This window comes from Maniola jurtina, chromosome 17, assembly GCF_905333055.1.
Source record: "Maniola jurtina chromosome 17, ilManJurt1.1, whole genome shotgun sequence".
In the NCBI taxonomy this organism is placed as follows: Eukaryota; Metazoa; Arthropoda; class Insecta; order Lepidoptera; family Nymphalidae; genus Maniola; species Maniola jurtina.
Window position 1 is genome coordinate 1565314 of NC_060045.1, and position 25992 is coordinate 1591305.

At 37.0% G+C, this 25992-nt stretch overlaps 1 protein-coding gene across 3 annotated transcripts in view; it reads left to right on the forward strand.

The window, feature by feature from the left end:
- LOC123873907 overlaps positions 1-25992 on the forward strand; it is a 161458-nt gene that overhangs the window by 110218 nt on the left and 25248 nt on the right. For all 3 annotated transcript variants that reach the window (XR_006797796.1, XR_006797797.1, XM_045919003.1), the window contains exons 4-5: positions 11148-11356; positions 11734-11906. Coding sequence is in view for 1 of the 3 variants with exons in the window: in XM_045919003.1 (XP_045774959.1) it covers positions 11148-11356; positions 11734-11906 (382 nt within the window). In the remaining 2 variants the exon portion in view is untranslated. The remainder of the gene's footprint in view (positions 1-11147; positions 11357-11733; positions 11907-25992) is intronic.

The following is a 25992-nucleotide window of genomic DNA, read 5'->3' on the forward strand; positions in this document are numbered from 1 at the left end:
TTAAAAGACGGGAAAAAATATAACCGGTTACGAATACCTATTTTACACCATTTAGGATTTAATTTTCAATAATTCTTTTACTAGCGGATGTCTATAGTCATAATAGCTATCTTCATGCCTTTCAGTCCGATTTGTCCAGTAGGTAGGTACTTTGAGCTGTGGGTCGACATATCAGTCAGTTAGTCAGGTCGAAGTTGCGGGAATTATTGCGGTAGCTCGCATCCTGGAGACAACATAGACAATTATTATTTATCCCAGATAATCAAAGAGATCTTACGGCATTTTTATAAACCTAAATTCACGTGGATGAAGTTGTGGGCATCGCCTAGTATGAACATAACATGTCTATGCAATGAAACTTTCTTTCACTAGTATCACTTGGTCTGGAAACCTTGACCCCTTGGAAGCTCAATTTGCATACAATGCGGTATGGGTTCAAGTGAAGTGACGCTCGTTTTGACGGCCGCACTCATTATGCCGTGTTGCGCTGCTTACTTTGCATAACTCGACACCTATGACACTACTAAATGCACTTTTTTCTTTAAAAAAACATGTGTGCACTGTACATTTCTTACGCGGTAGAAGTGAAACCTTCAGAAAACTAAATTTCACTAAACACCGAGAGTGTCTACCAGAAGTAGAATAATTGTATTTCTTTTAATACTACTCATATTATGATGCCCACGACTTTGTCCGCGTGGGTTTAGGTTTTTTTAAATCCCGCTACTTATCCTTGATATTCCGGAATAAATTGTATTCCGGAATTTCCGAATTTTATAGCCTGTTTGTGTTTGCGTCTCCGGAATTCAAACCATTTTCGTTAACCAAACGTTAAAATCTATAATATTAAACTTTAAAGCCGTTATAAATTCTGTGAGAATTCTTTGATTTTCCGGGTTTGAAAGTAGCGTCCTCTGTTGCAAGGTATCCCTGTACCAAATTACGTCGAAATCGGAAAAACTAGCACACAGACAGATAGACACACTTTCGCATTTATAATCTAGTATGGATTCTGTGATTTGATTCGAGAAATAAATCTAAGACTCAGATCATGGCCATATTCATGTTCCAATGAAAGTAAATGTTTGTTTTGACAGCATAGACACATGTAGGTCAGAGGTAGGCTAAGATGGAAGCTGGTAGGCCATGTCGAGTCGTGCCGGCACGTACTTGGCAGTCGTGAGCTGCTAATGCTCCGTCAATCATGTCAAGCTTGATATCCACTTTGACTAGTGGATTGTAGAAGTAGATATTATAGTCTCGGCACCAATGTGTTCATAAGAGATCTCGTAGCCTCGTCAATATGCTTTGAAGGTGGCCTTCGAGAGGGTTTACTAGGTAAAAATTCTACATAACCCAATATTTCCCCCTGTTAACAAATAAAAGTAGTCTCGGCACAAGAGTAAGAATTATTATGATATTTCTGTCTGGTGTGAGCCAACTGTGAGCGAGTGTCACACAGTTTACTACTTTTCCATACATGGTACTGAGATAGCTTGTATCCCAGGGATAGACACAGGCTATTTTTTGTCCTGGAGAATCAAAGAGTTCCCATAGGATTTAAAAAAAAATAATACCACGTGTATCTCAGAAATCTCAGAGATCTCAGAATGAGTAAGGTTTTAACCGTAGTTCACCACGCTCTGGCTCGATTTGGCAGACTTCACACACCTTTGAGAACATTATGGACAAATCCAAAGCGTGCAAGTTTCCTAACGATGTTTTTCTTCATCATTAAGGTAAGCGATATTGAATTACTTAGAACCCCATAAAATTAACTCAGAAAAAGTTAGAGGTTCCCAGGATCTAAACCCGAACCTCTCGAGAAGTTTTTAACCACTAGATTATCACGATGATAGAAGTCAAACGCAATACCTGTTATCGATAAAACTACTATACCTACCGTTATTGCTCCACATAGTAGTTAAATAAACAAACCTTGGAGAGTTTTCCGCGCCGCGTGTGGCACCGTGACATGACCGTGACAGTAACGAGCGATGGCGACATCTGCTTGGTATAACGACTGTGTATACGATTGTTATCTTGTTGTTATCACTGTCGGCGGGCAATGTGTCAATTTGTTTATACAACGTGAATCAGGTGGGGATTTAATGAGAACATTTTGTCCGTTCCGTCCGTTTGTAAGTTTACTCGTCCCTTGTCATACATTGACTGATAGATATGTCATAGCCAAAAAAAATGTTTTAACTACACAGTGAAACGAGAATGCAGGAATAGAATAACGTATTTCCCTATTTCGGAGAAGCTTTGTCAGCGTACAGCTAACTTGGTTAGTGATATGGTTGACACTCGTTACTACAAGGAACCAAAACCTTAATTTGATATAATCCGTCAAACCAACGAAAGTATGGTACGCAGCACCACACAAATTCCAACACCACTCGACGCGCGCAAAAAGTATTGCAATTAGACGTTGTAAGGTCTACATCTCCTGAGGATGCTCCGGTGTCGGGGCGAAACGCGCGTCGAGTGGTGTTGGAATTTGTGTGGTGCTGCGTACCATACAGATTTCGTTGGTTTGGCGGATTATAGCAAACTAGCGACCCGCCCCGGCTTCGCACGGGTGGACATTTCTATTTTCCGGAATAAAATATAACCTATACGGATTCAGAAGAATTCCTCTAAGTAATGGTAAAAGAAATTTTGAAATCGGTCCAGTAGTTTTTGAGCCTATTCAATACAAAAATACAAAGGTTTCCTCTTTATAATATTAGTATAAATTAAGCTTTTGGTTCCTTGTATATCATGGACTTCCGCAAAATAACGCCTGCTTTTATAGTACTTGTTACTACAACATTCATACAATCGAAGATTATGTCATCTGCATCATCATCAACTTTTCCGGCCCATTACTGAGCGACGGGTCTCCTCTCAAAATAAGAAAGGCTTAGGCCATAGTCCACCACGTTGCCACAGTGCGGATTGGTAGACTTAACACACCTTTGAGAACATTATGGAGAACTCTCAGGCATGCAGGTTTCCTCACGATGTTTTCTTTCACCGTCAAAGCAAGTGATATTTAATTGTTTATTAAAACGCATCTTCGAAAAGTTAGAATCGGTGCCTGGGATCGAACTCCCGACCTTCCGAACTAGCTTTTAGCAGTAGGACAGAATTAAATGTTTTTGGAAGTGGTAACCCTGTCGAGGCGATTTAATATTTTTTCCCCGTTCGCTGCCAATTTACGGCTTAACCCCACGGTACCCAGTTGTGGAATGCTTTGTGTCGAATTTAGACAATTTTCTCGCGCCGTGTTTTCTTTGCTGAGTTTTCTGATGGCGTCTTTATTGAGTTAAAGCCGCCGCAGGTTGATTTGATTGAAGTTTGTGATCTGTGGAAAGGGGATTTTTATTCTTTTTGTCGACCTACAAGGGTTTTGTAATATTATCATACATACATACATATACCTACTACACATACTGTACATAGGTTGTACCTGTGAAGCTATGATGAATAGGTGTTACCATATTGCACAGGTACCTACATAGTTTTAATAATTGTTTATTATTTATCTCTCTTATATCAGGATTAGTACAACATAATAATATTATCATCCATATTTTTAATCAATGTTTTTTCTTCCGTCACTTGAGTTTTCTGTTGTTTCTGTTATTTTATTTCTCTTTTATTTCTGTTTTTTTTTTTTTGTTGTTTCTGTTGTTTTTTGTAAAAATAAATGAGAAATAATAAATAAATGAGAGTATTTATCATCGACACTTAATATTATAAATGTGTGTCTGCCTGTCTGTCTGTATGTGTGCTGGCTTTTCAAGGTCTCATCTCCATAGAGATTAGCCAACTGCGCGGGAGATATCATACTGCAAAGTGTATGCGCAAACACAGGTACACTCTCTATTCCCTAACTCTCATAGCCCGATGGGACGGAAACTCGACACGACCGGAAAGAGATCAGGCGCAGGACCGACGGCTTTATGTGCTCTCTGAGGCACGATGAAAATAGTAATTAGTAAACAGTGTGCGTTTCACCACACTCGACTGGCACGCACTAATCCATCAACTCGCACGCAACAAACAGCCGAGCAGACAACCATGACATTATTTGACTGTCTAATGGACACTCATATTGACAAATAACTAATGGAAAAATCCATACTAATGTTATAAATGCAAAATTGTGTCTGTCTGTCTGTCTGCTAGCCTTCACTACCCATCTGTTTACCTCATTAACCGATTCTGACGTTTCAAACAGCGATAGCTTGCATCCCGGTGAAAGACATACACTACTTTTTGTCCCGGAAAATCAAAGAGTTGCTAGTTTCTATGGGATTTTGAAAACCTTAAATCCACTTAGCCGAATTCGCTGACTTCATCTATTTATTGGTAAGCAGGTACAGAGATAAGTTGTATTCTGGAAACTGATATAGGCTACTTTTTGTCCCAGAAATTCAAAGAGTTACTTGTGTCCACGGGATTTTTATAAAAAACCTATTCCATATGTAGGTACGTATTCGCTGACTTCATCTATTAATAGGTAGGTAGCTACAAAGATAGCTTGCATTCCGGAAACGGATACAGGCTACTTTTTATCCCAGAAAATCACAAAATTCCCACAGAAATTTTAAAAACCTAAACACACGCGGAGAAAGTCATGGGAAAGCGCTAGAGAATCTAGTAAAATGTTGTGTAGTGCAAACAAGTAGCTTGCGTCTAAAATACACTCGGGGCCAAGTAAATTAGTCTATGTCTAGACTTGACTCTAGCCTAAGTCCGAGTTACGAGACTCTATAGCCAAGCTCCCTGCAGCCTTGCATGTTTAATAAACCCTCTGCACTAAAAATGACTTAAACTTAATTATTCTAGATGCTGCAATTTGTCTATGGTGTTAGATGTGTATAAGTTAATTAAAATTGAAAATTGGTTCGTGGTAAATTCACCTGACGATTTGAAAATATTTTCCCGGGATAAAAAGTAGCCTATACTATATTAGTAGTAATTATTAAGGACTTCATTAACGAGTGTAAATTAAAAATTTATAACACCCCCGACAAGTGAAGGTTACAGTAACTAGAAAAGAGCTGATAACTTTCAAACGGCTGAACCGATTTTCTTGGATTATAACTACCTCTCAAACAACGATCAAGCTACCTTTCAAACAATCGGTTCATTAGTTTAGGAGCTACGATGCCACAGACAAATACACAAATACTCAGATACACACACACGTCAAACTTATAACACCCCTCTTTTTGGGTCGGGGGTTAAAAACTACTATCTACTAACCACTCATTTTAAGTTTGTTTATACTTTGGGCACAAGATGAATAAATTAGTTTTCTTTCTTATCACTTTCCACTTCTTTAACTATAACCATGCAAAAAAGTCACGTCGTCGATCGTTCCCACCGCAAAAAAAAAAGGTTCTAGAAAATCAAGTTCGCGAAAAAATGGCACAAAAAGACGAGAAGCTGTACGACAAAAAAATATTTTCCCAAAAAATAGAAAAAAGCTAAGTACATAGTTACCGTAAAACGTCCCCAAATATGGCCACTGGGCCCATAACTTATGTATTTAACGGACCTTGAGGGAAAAAAACGATACTATGTCCCTAAGGAACTCTCAGATAACGGCTATTACTTTATTTGTAGCACAAAATGTGCACAGGATTATCACGTTAACAAACTCAAGCATAGGGATTAAGTTCGTGTGAAGGAATTTCTGAAACGTAGGTGTAGGAGTATTGTACATCTTAAAGAAGGTTGCCTCATAGTTTATTCACAAACGCTTAGTTTTTCTTTTATATAAAAAATAGTTACATAGACGGCTTTTAGTTGAGGATTTTCTCTTAAGAGATGCTAAAGTGTGGAGGTATTTGCCTTTGCAGGGATTTATTCGAGTGTTTTTGTTAGAGGATGTGTTTTATTTATGTAACGACTTCCAAGTTCCAACTGCTTGTGTAAAGGCCTTTGCATACTGGACCATATTTTGCAGCCACCGTTGGGCAGGCTTGTCAATTTTTGTGGGTTTCCAACATGGATATAAGATACTGGTCTCATACGGGATACCGATATATTGGTCGATATTATCGACATTCACGACGGACATGGTCAAAGTCAAACAATTCGTTCTAAGTAGGTAGGTACTATTGAACATTTTTTGATTGTCATTTGTTGGATTTGATGGATGGAGAAATGTAACGGTGATAATTAATCTTAAAACTAAAGCTACGAAAATTCTAAACGGGCTCAGTTCTAAGAAGAGCCCACAACAAACTTGTATATAGGTTATATTAGATTTATAACAAACTTGTATAGGTTATATAAGATTACTATTTGTCACTATCACTTTAGCATTATCGGATTTATTTATTGGAAGATATTCTACTAGTCTTAATAATAGTATGAGGATTTATTATTTATCTATATATCATATTTATTTATTATTATTTTTTAGGTCTATATTATGTATTTATTTATTTATTTATATATTTATGTATTTATTTATCCTAATCTATACTAATAAATAAAATTGGAGTGTCTGTCTGTAATTTCGAAATAACTACCTCATATTAAGCTCATATGGTTATTTGAACGATACCAACACTGAATCACACGTTTTTAAAATTTTTGTCTGTCTGTCTGTCTGTCTGTCTGTCTGTCTGTCTGTCTGTCTGTCTGTCTGTCTGTTTGAAAAGGCTAATCTTCGGAACGGCTGGACCGATTTTGACGGGGTTTTCACAGACAAGTAGAGGATTGATCAGGGAGTAAAATAGGCTACTTTTTTAACCGACTTTCAAAAAGGGAGTTGTGTTTTTCTTCCTATGTACACCGAAATCTCCGAGATTTCTGAACCGATTTGCGTAATTTTTTTTTTAATTGATAGAGGAACTTTGTGACAACTTTCCCACGGGATTTCAGACCCTAAATCCACGCGGGCGAAGCTGCGGGCATCAGCTAGTATTATATATAAATGTATACTTGCACCACCTACCTCTAATATCTATAGCTATATCCTTTGGACCATTTTGGTTGCCTGGAAGAGATCGCTAGGTAGCGATAAGGCCGCCAAATTGTACCTATATTTTGTTGAGCTTTTTATGTGTTTTTCTGTACTAATTTTGTGGTGTACAATAAAAGTATATTCATTCATTCATTCATTCATTAGGAACTTCCACACGCCACGTCTTGCACCACTAGTAGGGCGATTCCGGAAAACCTGCATCAATAATTGACTGAATTCATGGTATTCTTGTTGCAACAATGCATAGCCAATAGAGAACGAGTGCCAATCAGAGATGATTACATTCGACACTATACCAGGTACCTATCATTTTACCGTAAGCTAGAGACGAATTCAGTCACTTCCATGCGACTCGTTTGATGTCGTCAGTCCACAGTCCAGTCCAGTCAGTAATGGGGGTTCATTTAATATTAACGCAACATAAATATGGAAACGAAATTAATATTAATTTTTAACCGCAGTGCCTTAACCCAAAACGGCAGCAACAGCATGAATATTAACTGCACAAACTTTCGGAAGTTCTGCCCGAATTTCGCGGTCGAAGAGGCGTCCTCTGGCGAAGTTGGCAAAGTTGGCAGTTACCACGGCGGAATGATTTGGGGCAATTCACAAAATCCTCACGTACCTACGAACTTGCGGACGTGAGACTGCGAGGACCTTGAGATGAGACAAATTGGCAGATATTTCTTGGCGAATGGGCGAAATAATATGACAGTTTAAGTTGCCATCGAATATAATCTTACTTCCACTATTCCTTTTCGAGCCGCGTTTTATTGGAAGGGCGCGGATACACTTGTAAGTTTTACTCACGTAAGCAACTTACATGGTCAACTTACGACAAAACTAATGTAAACACTATAAGTCATTATAAAGTCAATTAGTTGTCAATTAATTTTGTAAACTTCAAAATCATCGAATCACCCACAAAATAAATAGTACGATGGATTCGACGTGAGGTGTGGAATATTCTTCATAATTTCTTTGTTATATTTCATTGTTTACGAGATTCTAATATTAGTATTTTGAAGTAATGTCCTCATAAAAAAAATTTGGCCGCGGCGGCGGTCAATCAAACCAATTGCCTGGCATATTGCTGAGCACAGGTCTAATCTCAAAATGAGAACGGATTCGTTTAGACCACCACACGTAAAGGCGTATGTAGGGCAGCGTAGACTTGGCCTTTTCATTTTGAGAGGAGGCCGGTTCTCAGTAGTGGGCCGGTGATAGGTTGGCCATGATGATGATATTTTCGCCAAGCGAAGTCGCAGGCGGTCTCTAGTTTAAGCATATTATCGAGGCATTCGAAATATCGGAAAGGTACCTCACCCGTTTCTTTGGAACCTATTACTTATTCGCATGTTTAACGAGCCCCGAGGAATATAGAATTTGTCCTTTACAGATTTCTTGACGATTTCTATTCCGTAAACACACACGAGAAACTTCCTTCGGAAAACGCTGCGGTTGATAATGTAAATAAAACAACTTTTTGGGTGTGGTGGTGGTGCCGTACGCAAAGCAGCCGTGTGACGAATTTTATGGGTACCGTCAAGTCAAGAGTGAATAAGCTTCTAAAGAGTGAATCCCATACTAATATTATAAATGCGAAAGTGTGTCTGTCTGTCTGTTTGCTAGCTTTTCATGGCCCAACAGTTTAAACAATTTTGGTGAAATGTACAGAGTTAGCTTACATCCCGGGGACGGACATAGGCTACTCTTTATCCCGGAAAAGGAAAGAGTTCCCGCGGGATTCTTAAAAACCTAAATCCACGCGGACGAAGTCGCGGGCTTCATCCAATAAGTAAATAAAATTCTAGGTGAGTGCGCTCCATCTGAGGCTGCATTATTACCTACTTACCAACAAGTCTGAGTGCAGCCAAGCGCTAGTCTATAAATTAAAAAAACGCTTATACGTGCAAAAAAAATCGCTAACCATGAAAGGCTAATTTTCCGCCCGTACGTTTACAATTTAAGCAATACGTACTCGTACGGGTGCAAAGTCGGCTACATTTGGGTGAATTGACACAGGTATAGATTGTGTTTTATGAAAAGGAAAGGAAAGGTCGATGCTTTATGTTCATACGAGCGTGACTCATAAAAGATTCATATTTGGGAGGTTCGGAACCCCCTTCGATTTAGTTGGGCACGTGTTTTTGATCTGCTATCACTACCTTATTATATGTTATCCAAAATATGTGAAAATATGTGTGTTTAAGAGGCAGAGTAGTTAAAGAGTTACCAGGGAACGTACTTGTATACAAACAAACAAAATCCGTAATCGGATAAGTACTTAGACGAAGTTGCGAGTCGCGAGTTGGTACCTACTTGTTAACAGCTAGAACTTAAAACTTCATACCTTCTTATCGAAAACTTTGTCTAAGTAAGCAAACTTACTTAATGGAAATTCAAAACATGGCAAATTTAAGTAGGCTTTAAGGTGCCTTAAGTCTTAACAAGCTCTTTGGAATCGTCAAATGTCGTTAGACAAGGAATCTTACTAATTAAGTGAAGAACTTAATTAAAGCACCCTAATTAGCAGTAGGTATGGGGGCTTGTTTAGGAAACAAATAAATGCTTTTAGATAGGGAAGGATGTTCTAAATTAAAGCGCTGATAGCCTAGTGGTTAAGACGTCCGCCTTTTATTCGGGAGGTCGGGGGTTCGATCCCGGGCACGTACCTTTAACTTTTCGGAGCTAAGCAATCAAGTATCACTTGTTTTTTATTTATTTACTAGCTGATGCCCGCGACTTCGTCCGCGTAAATTTAGGTTTTCCGAAATCCCGTGGGAACTCATTGATTTTCCGGGATAAACAGTAGCCTGTGTGCTAATCCAGGATGATATCTACCTCCATTCCAAATTTCAGCGAAATCCGTCCAGTAGTTTTTGCGTGAAGGAGTAACAAACATACACACACACATACACACAAACTTTCGGCTTTATAATATTAGTGTGATTTATTTATTTATTTGTCATACGATCGTACGGAACCCTCCGTGTGCGAGACCGACTCGCACTTGATCGCTTTTTTATTAGTGGGCCGGCGATGAATTTTCATTCGATGATGAAGATCTTTAAATATTATATCATTGGGCAGTAAAATAGGTACTTACTAAAAAAGAAAAACAAAATAATACCAACCGTCAAATAAATACACACAATAATCTATTCCCGAAAATATCAAGATATGAACCGACGGTAAATACATGACTCCACTTTTACTAATTACAATTCGCTACCAATACTCAAATGTGAACCTTATGCACGACACAGAAAGTATATTTTACAATAACACCCTTTTAAGAGACATTCTGTTTTCTATCTATTATCTTTATTAAGTCAAGAAAATTTGAACTTTAACATTCAGCTGTTAAGATTCAAGTTTGCTTAATATAGTTAACAAGGGTGACATGACATCCACTACATCAAAATCGAGCGTTCCATTTTCAAATTAATTCCGAACTGTTTTCTAATTGGCGCGACGTGACTCGTCTGTGCTCGGCTCTCGTCGGGTCTAATCAGCGTGTTTGAATTTCGAATGTAATTTCTACTTGGTGCTTTGTGATTCCCTATTTGCTTTGTTTGAATTTAAATTGTATGTAAATGGCATTGTGCATACAGCTTTCTATACTCTTTGAGTAATATACTCAAGCAACATTAGTTCTTTATTATTTCGGAGTCCTTTTTCTTCTACTAATTTTAGTCATTAAATATGTCTAATTCTGTCAGGATAAGGAACTGAAATATTCTTCTTTCATATCGCGAGGAGGAAAAGTTTATGACGTCACATCCGTTTCAATAACTTCCGCTTCATAATACGCTTTGTGTAGAAAATATTTTGAAAATAATAATTGATTACATAAAGAACATAAAAAGTATCTATATTTCGTACATACATTTTCTGTCTTCACTGCTATAAAGTCTAGCTTATTTTAGCATTCAATAAAACTGCTACACCCCTATCATATCAATCTCTCTAACTACCAGGTGAGATCGTAGTCAAGGGCTAACTTGTCAACAAATTAAAAAAAAATCTAGAAAAATCTACCTTTGCCTTCCCGATTAGCATGAATTGAACAACTACTTTAAAAAATCAAAACCCCTGAAAATTATCATGACAAACTACAAACATTAACAAAATCTTTTGTCCCCAGATTGCGTCCACCTCCAGCTCTACAAAGATATGAAGGAACGCCAGAAGAATGGTCAGACCAAAGCCTCACTCTCCCTACAGCAGTACCTTGGTTTCGAATCCGGTTTCACCCTGGACAAGGAGTCCAATACCCTGGCAATCCTCTGCGAAGATGTAGTGCCAGTGCTTGCGTTTGATACCAGGGAAATCCTGATTCAGTGGCGAGTAAAGGTATGTCTAATAACTTTTAACCATGATCAAAGCCTCGATAGCTCAACGGTTGAGGAGCAGATTAAATTTCGAAAGGACGGCGGTTCAAACCCCATCCGTTGCACTATTGTCGTACCCACTCCTGGCACAAGCTTTACGTTTAATTGGAAGGAAAAGGGGAATATTAGTCATGATTAGCATGGCTAATATTCTTCAAAAAAAAACTTACTTCTGTAGATTTACTTATTTAGATATATTTTTTAATCTTTATTATCTTGTTAGGGTCCACTGCTGGGCCACAGTAAATAAGTCATAATCCTTAACTTAAGCCATAAGCCAATTCCAATTTGTATTTCAACCAGGGATCATAAAGTCGCTGACTGCCTCCATGTTTCCAGGTGCAGCACAACCTGGGCAGCAGTAAAGAGTTCGCAGCAGTCATCATATCCGCACCAAGTACCACCAGCATAAAGGCAGGTCCTGTGAGGCTGCACGCGTGTGGACCCAGGCTGGCTCTCTGCGCCTCCCGTCCTCCTGAAGTGCTGGCGCTTTGGGACATCAAGTTATTGAGGTACCTATGTAAAGTATTATACTTCTGAAGCCGTGATAGCCTAGTGGTTAAAACCTCTGTCTCTTATTTGGAAGATCGGGGGCTCATTTCTGAGCACCGATCCACCGATTGGATGTATCGCCTGCAGATTGGGAGATGTCACACACTTTTCAGAGCATTATGAAGAACTATTATAATGTAGATAATGGGTACATACCACGATTAATTTGATAGTCGAATAAGCTTAAAATCATTATGAAGAACTGACATGCAGGTTTTCTCAGGATGTTTTCCTTCACCGTTAAAGTAAGTGATGTTCATCTTCACTCTGGGCTAGTTTCCGCACTTAAACGTTTCCGTCAGTTGTGTTTAAAGTAAGTGATATTTTATTGCTCAAAACTCGTAGGCACAACTCCGACAAGTTAGTGGAGCTTGTCCGGGATAGGCTATCACCGCTTAATGGCTAATGGTTCAGGTTGACCTACATGACAAGGGGAAAAACGTTTTGGGGTAACCCACAAAATAATATCTATAAAAAACATGCAAAATCCATCCACATTTCACTCTCACCATCTTTTCCGAATACTTTAGTTAGGGCTACCCCTCCACATCAAAGCAAGAAAACATATGCGGAAAATAGCCAACCCTTTATGAGATTAAACCGATCCGACCGCGAACCGATCTCCATTGTCGAGAACCCTAATCTTCCAAATGGACTTTCTCTGAAACAGCGTCAATATATCATTGGACTACAAGCATTTGTTCGTGCTGACCATTGAGTTAAATATATGTAAAGAAAACCACTTTACCCATGGACACCTATTCAGTGCTTTTCTTTAATTTATTAATTTGTCTTTGGTGCTAAGACATATTCTGAAGGCGGTTAGTCTGTGGACTTAACTGTCAAGTGTCACTACTGACAGTTAGGAAAATTGACAGCGGAAGTTTTTGTCGGTGTTTGGAAGTTAACGTATTTTTGTTTTAGCATTAGAAAAGATTTGTAACTGAAAATAAAGGCTTTAAATGTTGTTTCTCTGATTACATAGAAACGCAATTGAGTCTTCGTTTCATTTCCCGACTTAAATCAACAATAAAATAACATTATAAAACAACATTTTCTGCACATATTTCACTAAACATGGAACGGTTGCGGTTTGATTTTGTTGTGAAACCAGCAGCGGATGGAAAATCAAACACCATCTGTATAACCTCGATAGCTACACCTACAGGCCAGATATTTGGAATACCTGCCGAGCTTCAACCTGCAAGTTTACACCAAGTAATTACAAATACTTCCAACTATGCCAAGGTAAGAAAATCATTGCTTAAAAGACATCAAACAAGGAAAATATGGATAACCTTGACAGATGATATATCAAAAGTATATTTGGATGAAGAACAAAACTTACAGTTTAATGATTTTTACTTAGAAGAAATTATAGAAAAAACTAATAATCCTGAATCTATACCTAGTGGCTCAAATGGAACGTTGGAAAAACTATTAGAGAAATTGTTGGAAGAAAAATCAACCAAATCTGAAACTCAGAGTTTGGGGAAAATTGCAAAGGACTTTACAATTGAGAAATTCACCGGCAGAAACTCAAATGCTCACCAGTGGATTAAAGATTTTAATAAAGAATGTGAACGTTTCCAGATCAACGAAGATAGAAAGAAAATTGAAATTCTAAAAAAATTTTTGGAAAACTCTAGTGTAGACTGGTACAGTTGCATGCTAATAAAACTTACAGTGGAATCAGAATGGAGCAAATGGGAGAAAAATTTTTGTGAAACGTTTAAAAATAAAGGATGGTCACCCAGTCGATATGCTCTAATTTTCAAATATCAGGCAGGCTCGTTACTTGAGTATGCCTTAAAAAAAGAAAAATTGTTACTGGAAGTAAGAAAATCAATTGATACTGGGACACTCATAGACCTTATAGCATTCGGCTTGCCTAATTATGTAGTTGATAAAATTGACAGAGAAACTTTACAAGGAACCGAAGATCTCTACAATGAATTAGGAAGATTGGAACATTTAGTTGGAAAAAATAAATATGATAAAAAAAACACTATATATCCTGATACAAAATCCAAAAAAATTGAGGAAAAAAACCCATGTCAAATCTGTGTCCGTGAAAAAAAAGGGAAACGTTATCACCCTGAGGAAAATTGCTGGTTTAAAGGGAAAAACAAAAATGCAGTTGTAAAAACTGTAAATAACTCAGAATTGGAAATTGAACTGAACGAGGAAAATCCAAAAAACTAGAGGTGCCACCATTAATAAAAGTCAAGTTACTATTAAATGATACTTTAAATGTTTCTGGAATTTATGACTCAGGTTCAAATGTATCATTAATAAATGCAAGATTATTAAAGATATATCCAAACGAAAATACAAGTAATACACAAAAAGTAAACTTGAAGACTATTAATGGTGAGAAGAAAACAAAAGGGATGGTAACACTAAAAATAAAAATCTACAATATTGAAAGAAATATGGATGTTTTTGTAGTCGATAATGAAAATTTTAACTATGATTTTCTAATTGGTTTGGATTGCATAAAAAATTTCAATTTAACACAAAATGAAAAATTAGAGATTATACAATGTAACAATCCAAAAGAAAAAAATGTAACCTCAAATGAAAAGGATACGAAAAACGATAACTACTCAAAAACTGATACTTCAAAGATAACAAATGTCAAAATTCCTGATGTACTAGGTGACAAAAATGAAGGTTTGTTTTTACACTCTGATGTATTAAAGCAAGAAACTAGACACACAAATAAATGTGAAATAAATTTCAATGAACATATAAACTCTGATGGATTTGAAATCTTAGTAAACCATCTAGATTTATACCAACAATCAGAAATTGATAAGTTGATAGAAAAATACAAATCGGTTTTTGCTAAAGATAAATATGATATAGGTACTGTACGAGATTATGAAGCTCATATTGACTTAATGGTAGATAAATATTGCTGCAAACGCCCATACAGATGCACACCTGAAGATAGAAGAGAAATAGAAAATCAAATAGCAAAACTATTAAAAAAAAATTTGATTGAGGATTCGTATAGCCCATTTGCTGCTCCAGTTACTCTGGCATATAAAAAAGAAGATGAAAAAAGAACAAGATTGTGTATAGATTTCAGAGAACTGAACAAAATTGTAGTCCCTCAATCTCAACCTTTTCCTTTGATTGAGGATTTAATGTCAAAAACTGTAAACTGTAACTATTTTTCTACTTTGGACATAAATTCAGCATTTTGGTCAATTCCTTTGAGAATTCAAGATAGATACAAGACTGCATTTGTAACACAGGAGGGCCATTTTCAATGGACTTGTCTCCCATTTGGCCTAAAGACGGCACCAGCCATTTTCCAAAGAATATTGGGAAACATTATTAGAAAGTATGAACTCTCTAATTTTGCAGTAAATTTTATAGATGATATCTTAATTTTTTCAAAAACTTTCAAAGATCATTTATTACATCTATCAAGACTAATGGAGGCAATACTAACAGAAGGTTTTAGACTAAAATTTTCGAAATGTTCTTTTGCAAATAATTATGCCAAATATTTAGGTCACATAATTGAAAACAATTCAATCAGACCTCTGAAAGATTATTTGACCGCTGTGAAGAATTTTCCAGTACCAAAAACAAGGAAAAATATACGACAATTCCTAGGAAAAGTAAATTTTCATCATAAATTCGTACCACATAGTGCAATTATCCTAGATCCGTTACACAATTTACTACGAAAAGATGTGAAATTTATATGGTCTGCAGAATGTCAAGAATCATTTGATAAAATAAAAGCATTACTATGTTCAGAACCAATTCTTAATATCTTTAACCCTGAAAAACCAATAAAGATTTACACGGATGCTAGTATCAAAGGTGTGGGAGCGGTGTTAAAACAAGAAGATAAAAACGGCCATATTAAGCCAGTTGCTTACTTTTCAAAAAAATTAACTGAAACTCAAAAAACTAAGAAAGCAATATATCTAGAATGCCTAGCAATAAAAGAAGCTGTAAAATATTGGCAGCACTGGCTTATGGGAAAAGAATTTACAGTATACTCTGATCATAAACCATTAGAAAATATGAACATTAAAGCTAGAACTGACGAAGAACTAGGGGATTTGATGTATTATTTATCCCAATATAATTTTAAAATTAAATATAATCCAGGAAAATCAAACCAAGAAGCAGATTGTTTAAGCAGAAACCCAGTTCTAGAACCCAACGAAAATAATGAAGATTTTTTAAAAGTAGTAAATTTAATAACCCTAGAAGATATAAAAAATGACCAACACTCAAATCTAGATCCACAAAAAGATAAACTTATATTTGAAAATGGAATTTATTACAAAAACAATAGAAGAAGGAAAAAAATCATACTATCAGAGGAACTTAGCAAAACTCTGATAAAAGACGTCCATGACACTTATTGCCACATTGGGAGGACTCAGATGATAAGTAAAATAACACCATTTTACACAGCAAAGAATATCATCGCAAGCATAAAAAAAATTTGTGATGAATGTGAAATTTGTATAAAAAACAAATCAAGGAGGAAGTCAAAATATGGCTTAATGTCACATTTAGGTCCAGCAACACGTCCGTTTGAAATTGTCTCTATTGATACAATTGGAGGCTTTGGAGGATCACGGTCAACAAAAAAATACTTACACCTTCTGGTCGATCATTTCACAAGGTATGCCTATATATTCACATCAAGAAACCAAAGCTCCACAGATTTTATTAAGCTAATAAAAAATGTGACACAAAGCTATAATATAGATATGGTATTAACGGACCAATACCCTGGTATAAACTCCAAAGAATTTAAAGAATTCCTGAAGAACGAAAGCATAACAATGATTTTCACTGCTGTGGATTCACCATTTTCTAATGGACTTAATGAAAGGCTAAATCAAACTTTAATCAATAAGATAAGATGCAAAATAAATGAAAGTGATAAAAAAATAGCATGGACTACTATTGCACAAAAATGTGTAGAAAAATATAATGAAACGGAACATACAGTTACAAAATTTGCTCCAAAATACCTCTTAGAAGGCGAAAATGTAAACATTCTACCACTTGAATTAAAATCAAGATGTACAAAAGAAGATCTGAAAAGAGACAGACAACTTGCTTTGGAGAACACGATAAAATCTCACAATTATAATAAAAGAATATTCGACCGTCATAGAGAAGAATATAAATTGGATGTGGGAGATAGAGTCTATGTGGAAAACGGAAATCGGCTAAATAGGAAGAAAATGGATGAATTGAGGATTGGTCCATACACAATTCTGAAGAAAATTTCAAATTCAATCTATGAAGTTGACACCGGACGCAAGAAAGCTGAATCAAATCTTTACCACATTACAAAACTGTCTCCAGTGTTTGATAATAACTGAACAATTACATACGTTATCACATGCAATTGTTACTCTGACGGGGGTGGAGATGTAAAGAAAACCACTTTACCCATGGACACCTATTCAGTGCTTTTCTTTAATTTATTAATTTGTCTTTGGTGCTAAGACATATTCTGAAGGCGGTTAGTCTGTGGACTTAACTGTCAAGTGTCACTACTGACAGTTAGGAAAATTGACAGCGGAAGTTTTTGTCGGTGTTTGGAAGTTAACGTATTTTTGTTTTAGCATTAGAAAAGATTTGTAACTGAAAATAAAGGCTTTAAATGTTGTTTCTCTGATTACATAGAAACGCAATTGAGTCTTCGTTTCATTTCCCGACTTAAATCAACAATAAAATAACATTATATATATCAAGAGGAGCAAACCCTGTTATACACCACGGGTCAAAAAGCATCCCCCCTGAAAGATGTCAGCTTTAAATTTTTATTTTTTACATCGTCCAGATAAATTAAGTTTTTTACTAATCCTGTGGGAACTCTTTGATTTTCCGGGTTGAAAGTAGCCTATGTCTCTCTTCAGGTCAATGCAAAAATCACGTCGAGCCGTTGCTCCGTTGCAACGTGATTGAAGGGCACGAGTCCAACGCAAGAGTGAATAGGCATCTTCTATTCTATGACCTCGGCAATCGCGCTCCATCATTCAAATTCAAATTCAAATTCTTTTTATTCAATTAAACTTTTACAAGTGCTTTTGAATCGTCAAAATAATCTACCACTGGTTCGGAATGCCGTTCCTACCGAGAAGAACCAGCAAGAAACTCGGCGGTTGCTCTTTTCAAATTACAATTTACAATAATATGCCATACTGTATACAAGCAATTGCTTTTTATTACGTATGATTATCGCCAAGCGCAAGCCTATCTCACAATAAATTAAAACCCCGAGTTTGTGGGTTCCTCTTTGTAGTAGGAAAGGCATTCCGAACCAGTAGTGGTAAATTCATTTGACGATTCAAAACTAAAGTTTATTTGAATAAAAAACTATTTCTACTTGTATGAATGGAACAACGAGCCGAGACGTGAGATGGATATAGTCATAGTTGTATAAATGGTTTTGTGTGGCATCAAGCTGTCTCTAGTGCCGACAACTCTCTGGTGTTCCTCCACTTTGACCCAGTTTCGCGTGATCGCGGATTTCCTTTGACATTCAAATCGAGCGTCAGTTCCAGTCGAGAGGTAAAGAGGCAATTTGTTTGCATAGCATTGATTCTTATTATGATAGGTATTATCTTTCCGTATTGTTAGAGATCCGCAGGTGAACCAAGGTCACTGGCATAGCCCAAACTATTAGCAAGCTGAAGTGGCAGTGGGTAGGCCTGTCGTAGAGGCGTTGGCCGTTGGAGCCGGAAAATCCGTGAGTGGAGACTGCGTTTAAGCAAGCGTAGTGTGGGGCGCCCTACAACACGATGGACCGACGATATAAAGCGGCTGGCGGGAAGTGGCTGGATGAGGAAGGGTGAGAACCGGGTGTGGTGGCGCTCTTTAGGCTCTCTTAATACAAGCCCAGTTCGTGGTCGTCTATGTTCCTCAAACTATGTAATATTAACTCAGTGGTTAGGATCCGGCGAAAAGTTTTAATTAATTACACCCTGTTTTTGCTCTAAGCGTTGTTCCGACGGTGCTGTAACCTCTCGGGTAGAAGACTCGTTTTTGCCAGCGATATTACGTTTTCAACACACTTTTTTCCCTCCGCACTTTGCTCTAGTGCAGGGTTGTGAAAATCTGATATGAAAAACCGGTCAAGTGCGAGTTGGATTCGCACATGAAGGGTTCCGCACCATCGAACAAGAAATAACATTTTTTAATTTTGTTACTAATTGTTTGTTTTTAATTGAATGGTGTAACCACAAATTCATTGATTTTAAATTTTCCCTTGTGCTATAAGACATTGCTACCTGTCAAATTTCATGAATCTAGGCTACATTTCTAGGTCAACGCGAAGTACCCTATAAAATTTTCCCTTGACGGGTCCTGACAGACAGACAACGAAGTGATCCTATAAGGGTTCCTTTTTTCTTAACAATGGTTACCAAATTCAAAATTCATTCCTTTATCGTTCATGTAGGGCATCCAGTGTCTCTAATAATTCGTCCTTGACTCTACAGAAAAGCAGATTCCACACTGTGAGTGACGCTGAGCTTTCTACTTCTATGTCTAATTAAAATTCTGTGGTGTAAAAGCCCACTTTTTGCAAAAGCTTAATTGCGTAAACTACGTTTCCAAAAGTTTAACCTCAAAAACGTTGGAAACCCTTGTGCTAGTTCGGCGTTTAGTATTTCGTCCGCTTTTTGCTCAAGACTCATAATTTCATCTACCCTCCAGGCCTCAGGGGCTTTCCTCGAGTACTACCTTAGGTTAAGAGCACATTAGGGACATTTTGTTTCAAAAAAATTTATCATGTCTTTCCTTTCTATTTATTTTTCTGTGCTCGGGAGAGTTGTCAGTCTTTCACCTGTTCATGTTAGTTTGCCATCGGACTATGAAAGTTAGGGAATAGACTAGAGAGTGCAGCTGCATTTGCGCACATAAATTGTGCTTTATAAAATCTCCCGCGTAGTTCCTTAGTCTCCGCTGAGATTGGCAGACATGGCCGAAATTTGGTCTGGACACTTTATCTATTCATCAACCAATACTTTATAATTCAAACATAGACAATGAGAAAAGACGTACATAAAAGACAAGACAGGACTTTACTGGAGAGATTTCTAAGCCCTAAAATGTGGTGAAAAACTGAGTATCTAGGTATTTTTTTGATAATTTGGAAGTCAAACTATAATGGCAGGTCTACATGTGTTGCTTTTGTTTTTATAATGTTCCCTGTAGAAATGGATAGCGTTGGATCTACATCTGTCAATTTACTTTACTACCATCTAAAATAAAGGAACATTTTGTCTAGAAGCATATTGCCAGTATGGTCTCGCCCTTATTATTTGATCTGCCCGCAGGCCGGGGACTTGTTCCGAGCGCGGTCTTATTGTTTGAATTGTTAAATTGAGCTAGTTTTCTGTTCTTTATTACAATTTGCTTTTCATTACATTACATTTATTACTCGTGCGCCCTCGGGTGGTACAGTCAGCAACAAAGCCAGGTTTGCAGTCGTCCATAGTCGCTTCAAGTACTGGCGGGTGCAAACGTAGTTTTGATGCTGACTGTACCTACCCACTTCAGTAATATTCTCATACTATGGCAAATGTGGTGATACTAAAATTAGTTGTAATTTCTATGTTAACCTGCATTAGAGCAAATAAATAAATGATTGATTGATTGTTTGGTAGAATAATATAGTATACCTAATAGTATATAAACTGACTGACTGACGTAGCCACGTACAATTTAATACTAGAATCTTCAGATGAACCTTTATTTTGTACTAGCTAATACGTGCGATTTGACTTGTTGAAAACTTCAACCCACGCGGGGTTGAAGTTTTCAACAATTCTGTATATGTATTACATACCAAGATATAAACACTCTTTCGTATATTTATATGGGTAGTGATGTAGGATATAAGTATTATCTTTTCAATGTAGAAAGTCAAAGAGTTTTAGAAACTCCACCTGAGCAAAACTGGGGTGGATTAGTTAGTGAAAAGTTAGTATAAATTAGCTATGTACAATTCAATTTCAAGATTGTGGGTTCGATCCCGGGCACGCACTTCTAAAATTTCGGAGTTACGTGCGTTCTAACCAATTAAATTAAAAAAAAATGCTGGTTTTGTAATTTTCGATGCAAATTACGTAGTAATTGCAAATTAACATTTGCATAATTGTCGTTATTCCGGAAATTAAAGATTCGGAAAATGAGGTAACTTCGTATAAAAAAAAAACTTTTTCAATTTTGTAATGAAAATGTAAAATGTTTTCCCGGAAATAAAGTTATAAACGCATCGCTGGAACAGGGCCTTAATATCAAATTATCATGTTTAATAGACGAACCAATTTCGTTGGTGCCAATATGTTGATGGACATTTTAAATAGCATTTACAGACATGGAAAGTTCCTACTCCAACTAAAGTCTATAGCCGAAATTGTACTGAAATTACTAAAAACTCTAAATGACAACCCAACTTGGTTGGCGCCAATCAAGTTGGGTTGTCTGGTTATAATCGTAAACTCGGAAAGATTAAGAAGCTGTTTGGCTAAAATTTTGGAAAAGTTGTGAAGATAATTCAAACAATTTTGGAGGATACGCGCAAGGGATGGATTTAGAGTCGCGGGGTGAAATTAGGGTCAACACGCAGAGTACGAAATACATAGAAATGCCATCTACTGTCTTTAATACCGGTACAGCTGTCGCTGATTTTGAGCAACAGCGAAAATTAATTCGAAAGCATATAAATCCTTAGTATTCAAAAGGAAACTGCATTGATTGATTGATGACACTTTAAATACGTTGCTTGTGAACACAGCAAATAAAATATGTGTTTTACAAGAACGCGCTCTGATGTTTCACTAGACATTTTCATGTTGCTTATACAACTTCTGTCATTATTCATATTCATCATTATCTCTACCCAACGCCGGTCCACTATTGAGAACTAGTCTCGTCTGAGAATTATTTTAGACTTTAACCCTAAACCCTAAAGCCAGCGTCTAAACCTTAGGGATTAGATGCTGGCTTAAGGTTAAGCTTAAGCTTTAGACTATAGTTTACCTGTCTGCCCACTTGCCGATTGACTGACTTCACACATCTTTGAGAATATTATGGAGAATTCAGGCATACAAGTTTCTCCAAGATGTTTTCCTTCACCGTAAAGCAAGCTTAAACACTCATAACTCCGTAATACTAAACTCCGCCAGGATCGAACCCCAAGCATTCCCGAATAATAGGTGTCCGACACCTTAATAACCACTAGCCTAGTAACTAGGCTGTTACGACTAATACGCTTCTATAATTATTTCGAATTCTGTGAGCCAACCTATCCGAACTTCCTTTTTAGATAAATATACCATGAGGATTATAAATTTAGGGAGCAATATAAATCAAAAGTGTATGGAGATTAACAACCCCGTTATCTTCTCGCCTGTGCCTTATTTTTAACCATTTTGCCTCTTTTTTGGACCATATCTTTTTAGGAACAATTTACTTGAAGTAAAGAATAAATTCTTTACTTCAAGTAAATTTCAACGGTACTCAAGGATCAGACTGAAATGGTTAATTGTGAGTTGAAAAAGTTGTAAGTCTTTTCCTAATTATCTCTAGATCGATCCCGTCCGTCCGTGCGTAGAAGATGGAATTGTTAATCTCCATACACTTTTGATTTATATTGCTGTCCAAAGAAGATAGATTTCAGCCATATATTTTGTAAATTCATGGCTCCTTTCGCTCGTTATCGACCGACATCGAGCTATTAAGCTGTTACCTACACTCCCATACAGTACTCTAGCCTGTAAGAGCTAAATTTTGCAGATATAAGGGTATGACCCTATATTTTAATATTATAAAGGCGAAAGTTTGTGTGTATGTGTGTGTGTGTATGTTTGTCACACCTTCACGCAAAAACTACCTGACGGATTTGGCTGAAATTTGGAATGGACATAGATAATGTCCTGGATTAGCACATAGGCTAGTATAGTTCCCACGGGATTTCGAAAAACCTAAGTCCAGGGCAAAGTCGCGGGCATCGGCTAGTCACACTAATATTATAAAGGCGAAAGTTTGTATGTGTGTGTGTGTGTGTGTGTGTGTGTGTGTGTGTGTATGTTTGTTACTCCTTCACGTAAAAACTACGGGACGGATTTGGCTGAAATTTGGAATGGAGATAGATAATATCCTGGATTAGCACATAGGCTACTTTTTATCCCGGAAAATCAAAGAGTTCCCACGGGATTTCGAAAAACCTAAATCCACGCGGGCGAAGTCGCGGGCATCGGCTAGTATAGCATATACCAATATCGCGCGATACATTTTCAAAGGACACGGTCGTAATGAGTAACGTCGCAACAGCCTGACGGATGATCCGTGGCCGGCTGCGCGCTCGTTATCGACCGACACAGAGCTATTAAGAGGATCATTGTCAACGATCCCCCGTCGATTTCCTACGTATGATATTATTGTTCTCATCTCTATCTGCCCTGGTTCGTGCATTCTCGGTTCCTAGATCGGTACATTTGTGATATCCAATTCAAATTGCTGTGATTGGCTGAATTTACCATGTTCTTGCTGCGACAATGAGTTTGAGCCACTAGCGGAACAATGTTAGCCGGTCAGAAATGATTGCAATTAGTCAACCTGTTTGACGTCCGTGTTCTGTTTTCGATTACATAAAAGAAAATATTGTTGTTGCAATCATCAATTTTAGCAAATAGTGAAAGAGAGTCGGCCAATCAGAGGTCACAACTACCGTCACACTTTCTGTCACACTATGGCAGTAGGCATACCGAGTAATGAAAACAATTTTTCATTCTGTCTAGGTCTAGTCTAGGGTTGCCACCTGCCTCTTTTTGATTTACAGGCTACCACCATCAAAAATACGGGGTTTAGATTTGAAGAAATTTGAAAATTTGAAGTATTTGAAGAAACAGGCGGTGGTTCTCTCTGAAATGCATGGAAAGCCTATTTAGATATTTCAGTTTATTTGTAAGTTTTGTATTTTTTCTCTGTATGTTGCCGTGTCTTGATTGGTGAACTGTGTTTGCAATGTGGTTTTAAATAAAAGATTTATTTATTTAAATAGCTTTTAAAAACTCTTAGTTTTGTAAAGCAAAATGTTATACATTTCATGCATACAATCTTTTCATTTTAACTTAAAATTACATTTAATTTGTAATTCCACCTTCACAGTATCAATACTATGGCTGTAGCCAGGAATCGATTTCGGGAGAGGTTTTATCAGGGCCGGAACTGAATCATGTCATGAGGAAAAAAACATTCGCTCAACTTTATGGGCTAATTACCTGGTTAGTGGAATTTCGCTTTTCAATTTGACAGTGAGATAAAATACAACAATAAAAAAGCGCGAGCGCAGTGAGCGTAAGTGTTTTTGGTTCAATACAGAAAGAATTAAAGTGAAAGGGAAACGAGTTTAGCCATGGCAAGATTTTATTTTTAAAGCTCCCTATCCATACTAATATTACGAATACGACAGTATATCTATTTGCCTATCTATTTGTTACCCTTTCACGGCCCATCTTCTTTACCAAAATTTTGGTACTTACTATTCAGAGGTAACTTGCGGGATGCAAGTTACCTCACATAACTTTTTAGTCCGGAAAATCCCCCACGGAATTTTTAAAACTCTAAATTCATGCAAACGAAATTGTGGGGCTTACACCAAGTAATACAAATTCAAAGCGCGAGTGAAGTGAGCGCGAAATGTTGGATATATTTCCAAAAAAAAATTGGTAAGCAAGTGCAAGAAATAGTGTAAGTATTATTTTAGGCTTAGGTTTTTGACGGCTTCCCAGGCGCAGTCGCCATTTCTAAATTTCTGGTCTGGTGGGAGGCTTCGGTCATGGCTAGTTATATGGTTAGTATGGCCCTAACGGCCAAAAAATTAAACTGCATCATCACTTACCACTAGAAAAGATTAAAGTCACGGGCTAACTTGTATAAAAAAAGGCTAACATCCTCAAACCAAGCCCCGCCGCCTTGACTACGACCATGATCAATATCGAGTGGGTTTCGGCTACGCATTGCCGCAAAAGGAAAATATTCTTTCTACTGGACATAACGTCAGTGTTCGGTTTCGCCAGCCAAGTGCGAGTCAGACTCACGCACCGAGGGTTCCGATTCGGGTATTTTTTTCGACATTTTACACGAGAAATCAAAAACTGTTATGCATTAAAAAAATTATGCATAAAAATAAATAAAAATCTGTTTTAGAATGAACAGGTAAAGCCCTTTCATATGATAACCCACTTGATATATGTAGTTATCTTACTTTGAAAATTGAAAATACTAATATTTGTTCATGAACACATGACAGACGGATAGAAGGACAGATGGACAGACGGACAGACGGAAAGACAGACAGACTGATAGACAACGAAGTGATCCTATAAGAGTTCTTTTTGCTTTTGAGTTACGGAACCCTAAAAATATTTAGTTTTATTTGCCCCGTATTTTATTTTCATAATTACCGGTTTCTCTATCGTGAAATACAGGGTAACCAGTAAAATACGGGGCCTCTGGCAACCCTATTCGGAAAACACTGTCACATTCAAGTTAATGTCAAATATTTTGTTTTCAATTACAGAAAGCTGCATCAATCATTATTACAATATTTTCTTTGTTGTGATTGGCTGAATTTTTGAGTTTCAGCCAATAAACAGACTGTTTGCCAATTAAACGTCATAACAATATAAATGCCAGAAAGTTTAACCAAATAAAACAAACTTAATGAGAACCTAGTGAGAATGCAAACGGCACACAATTTATAATACATATTATGTTAGTCGTATATAATAGATATTATAGTAGTCGTTCACTTTGGTAATAGTCAGATTGTCATCAGTAAAATTGATATTGGTCGATGTATCGTAAATTATTGTTTCGGTGACAAATATTTTTATTATCTATTTATCTTTGAACAGAATGGAATAGAATGAAATGGAATGGAATACAATGATAAATTTTTATTCCTGTAAACTTTTAGGTAAACTTCAAAGTGTTTTTGGATGGTCAGAAAAATTTACCACTGGTTCGGAA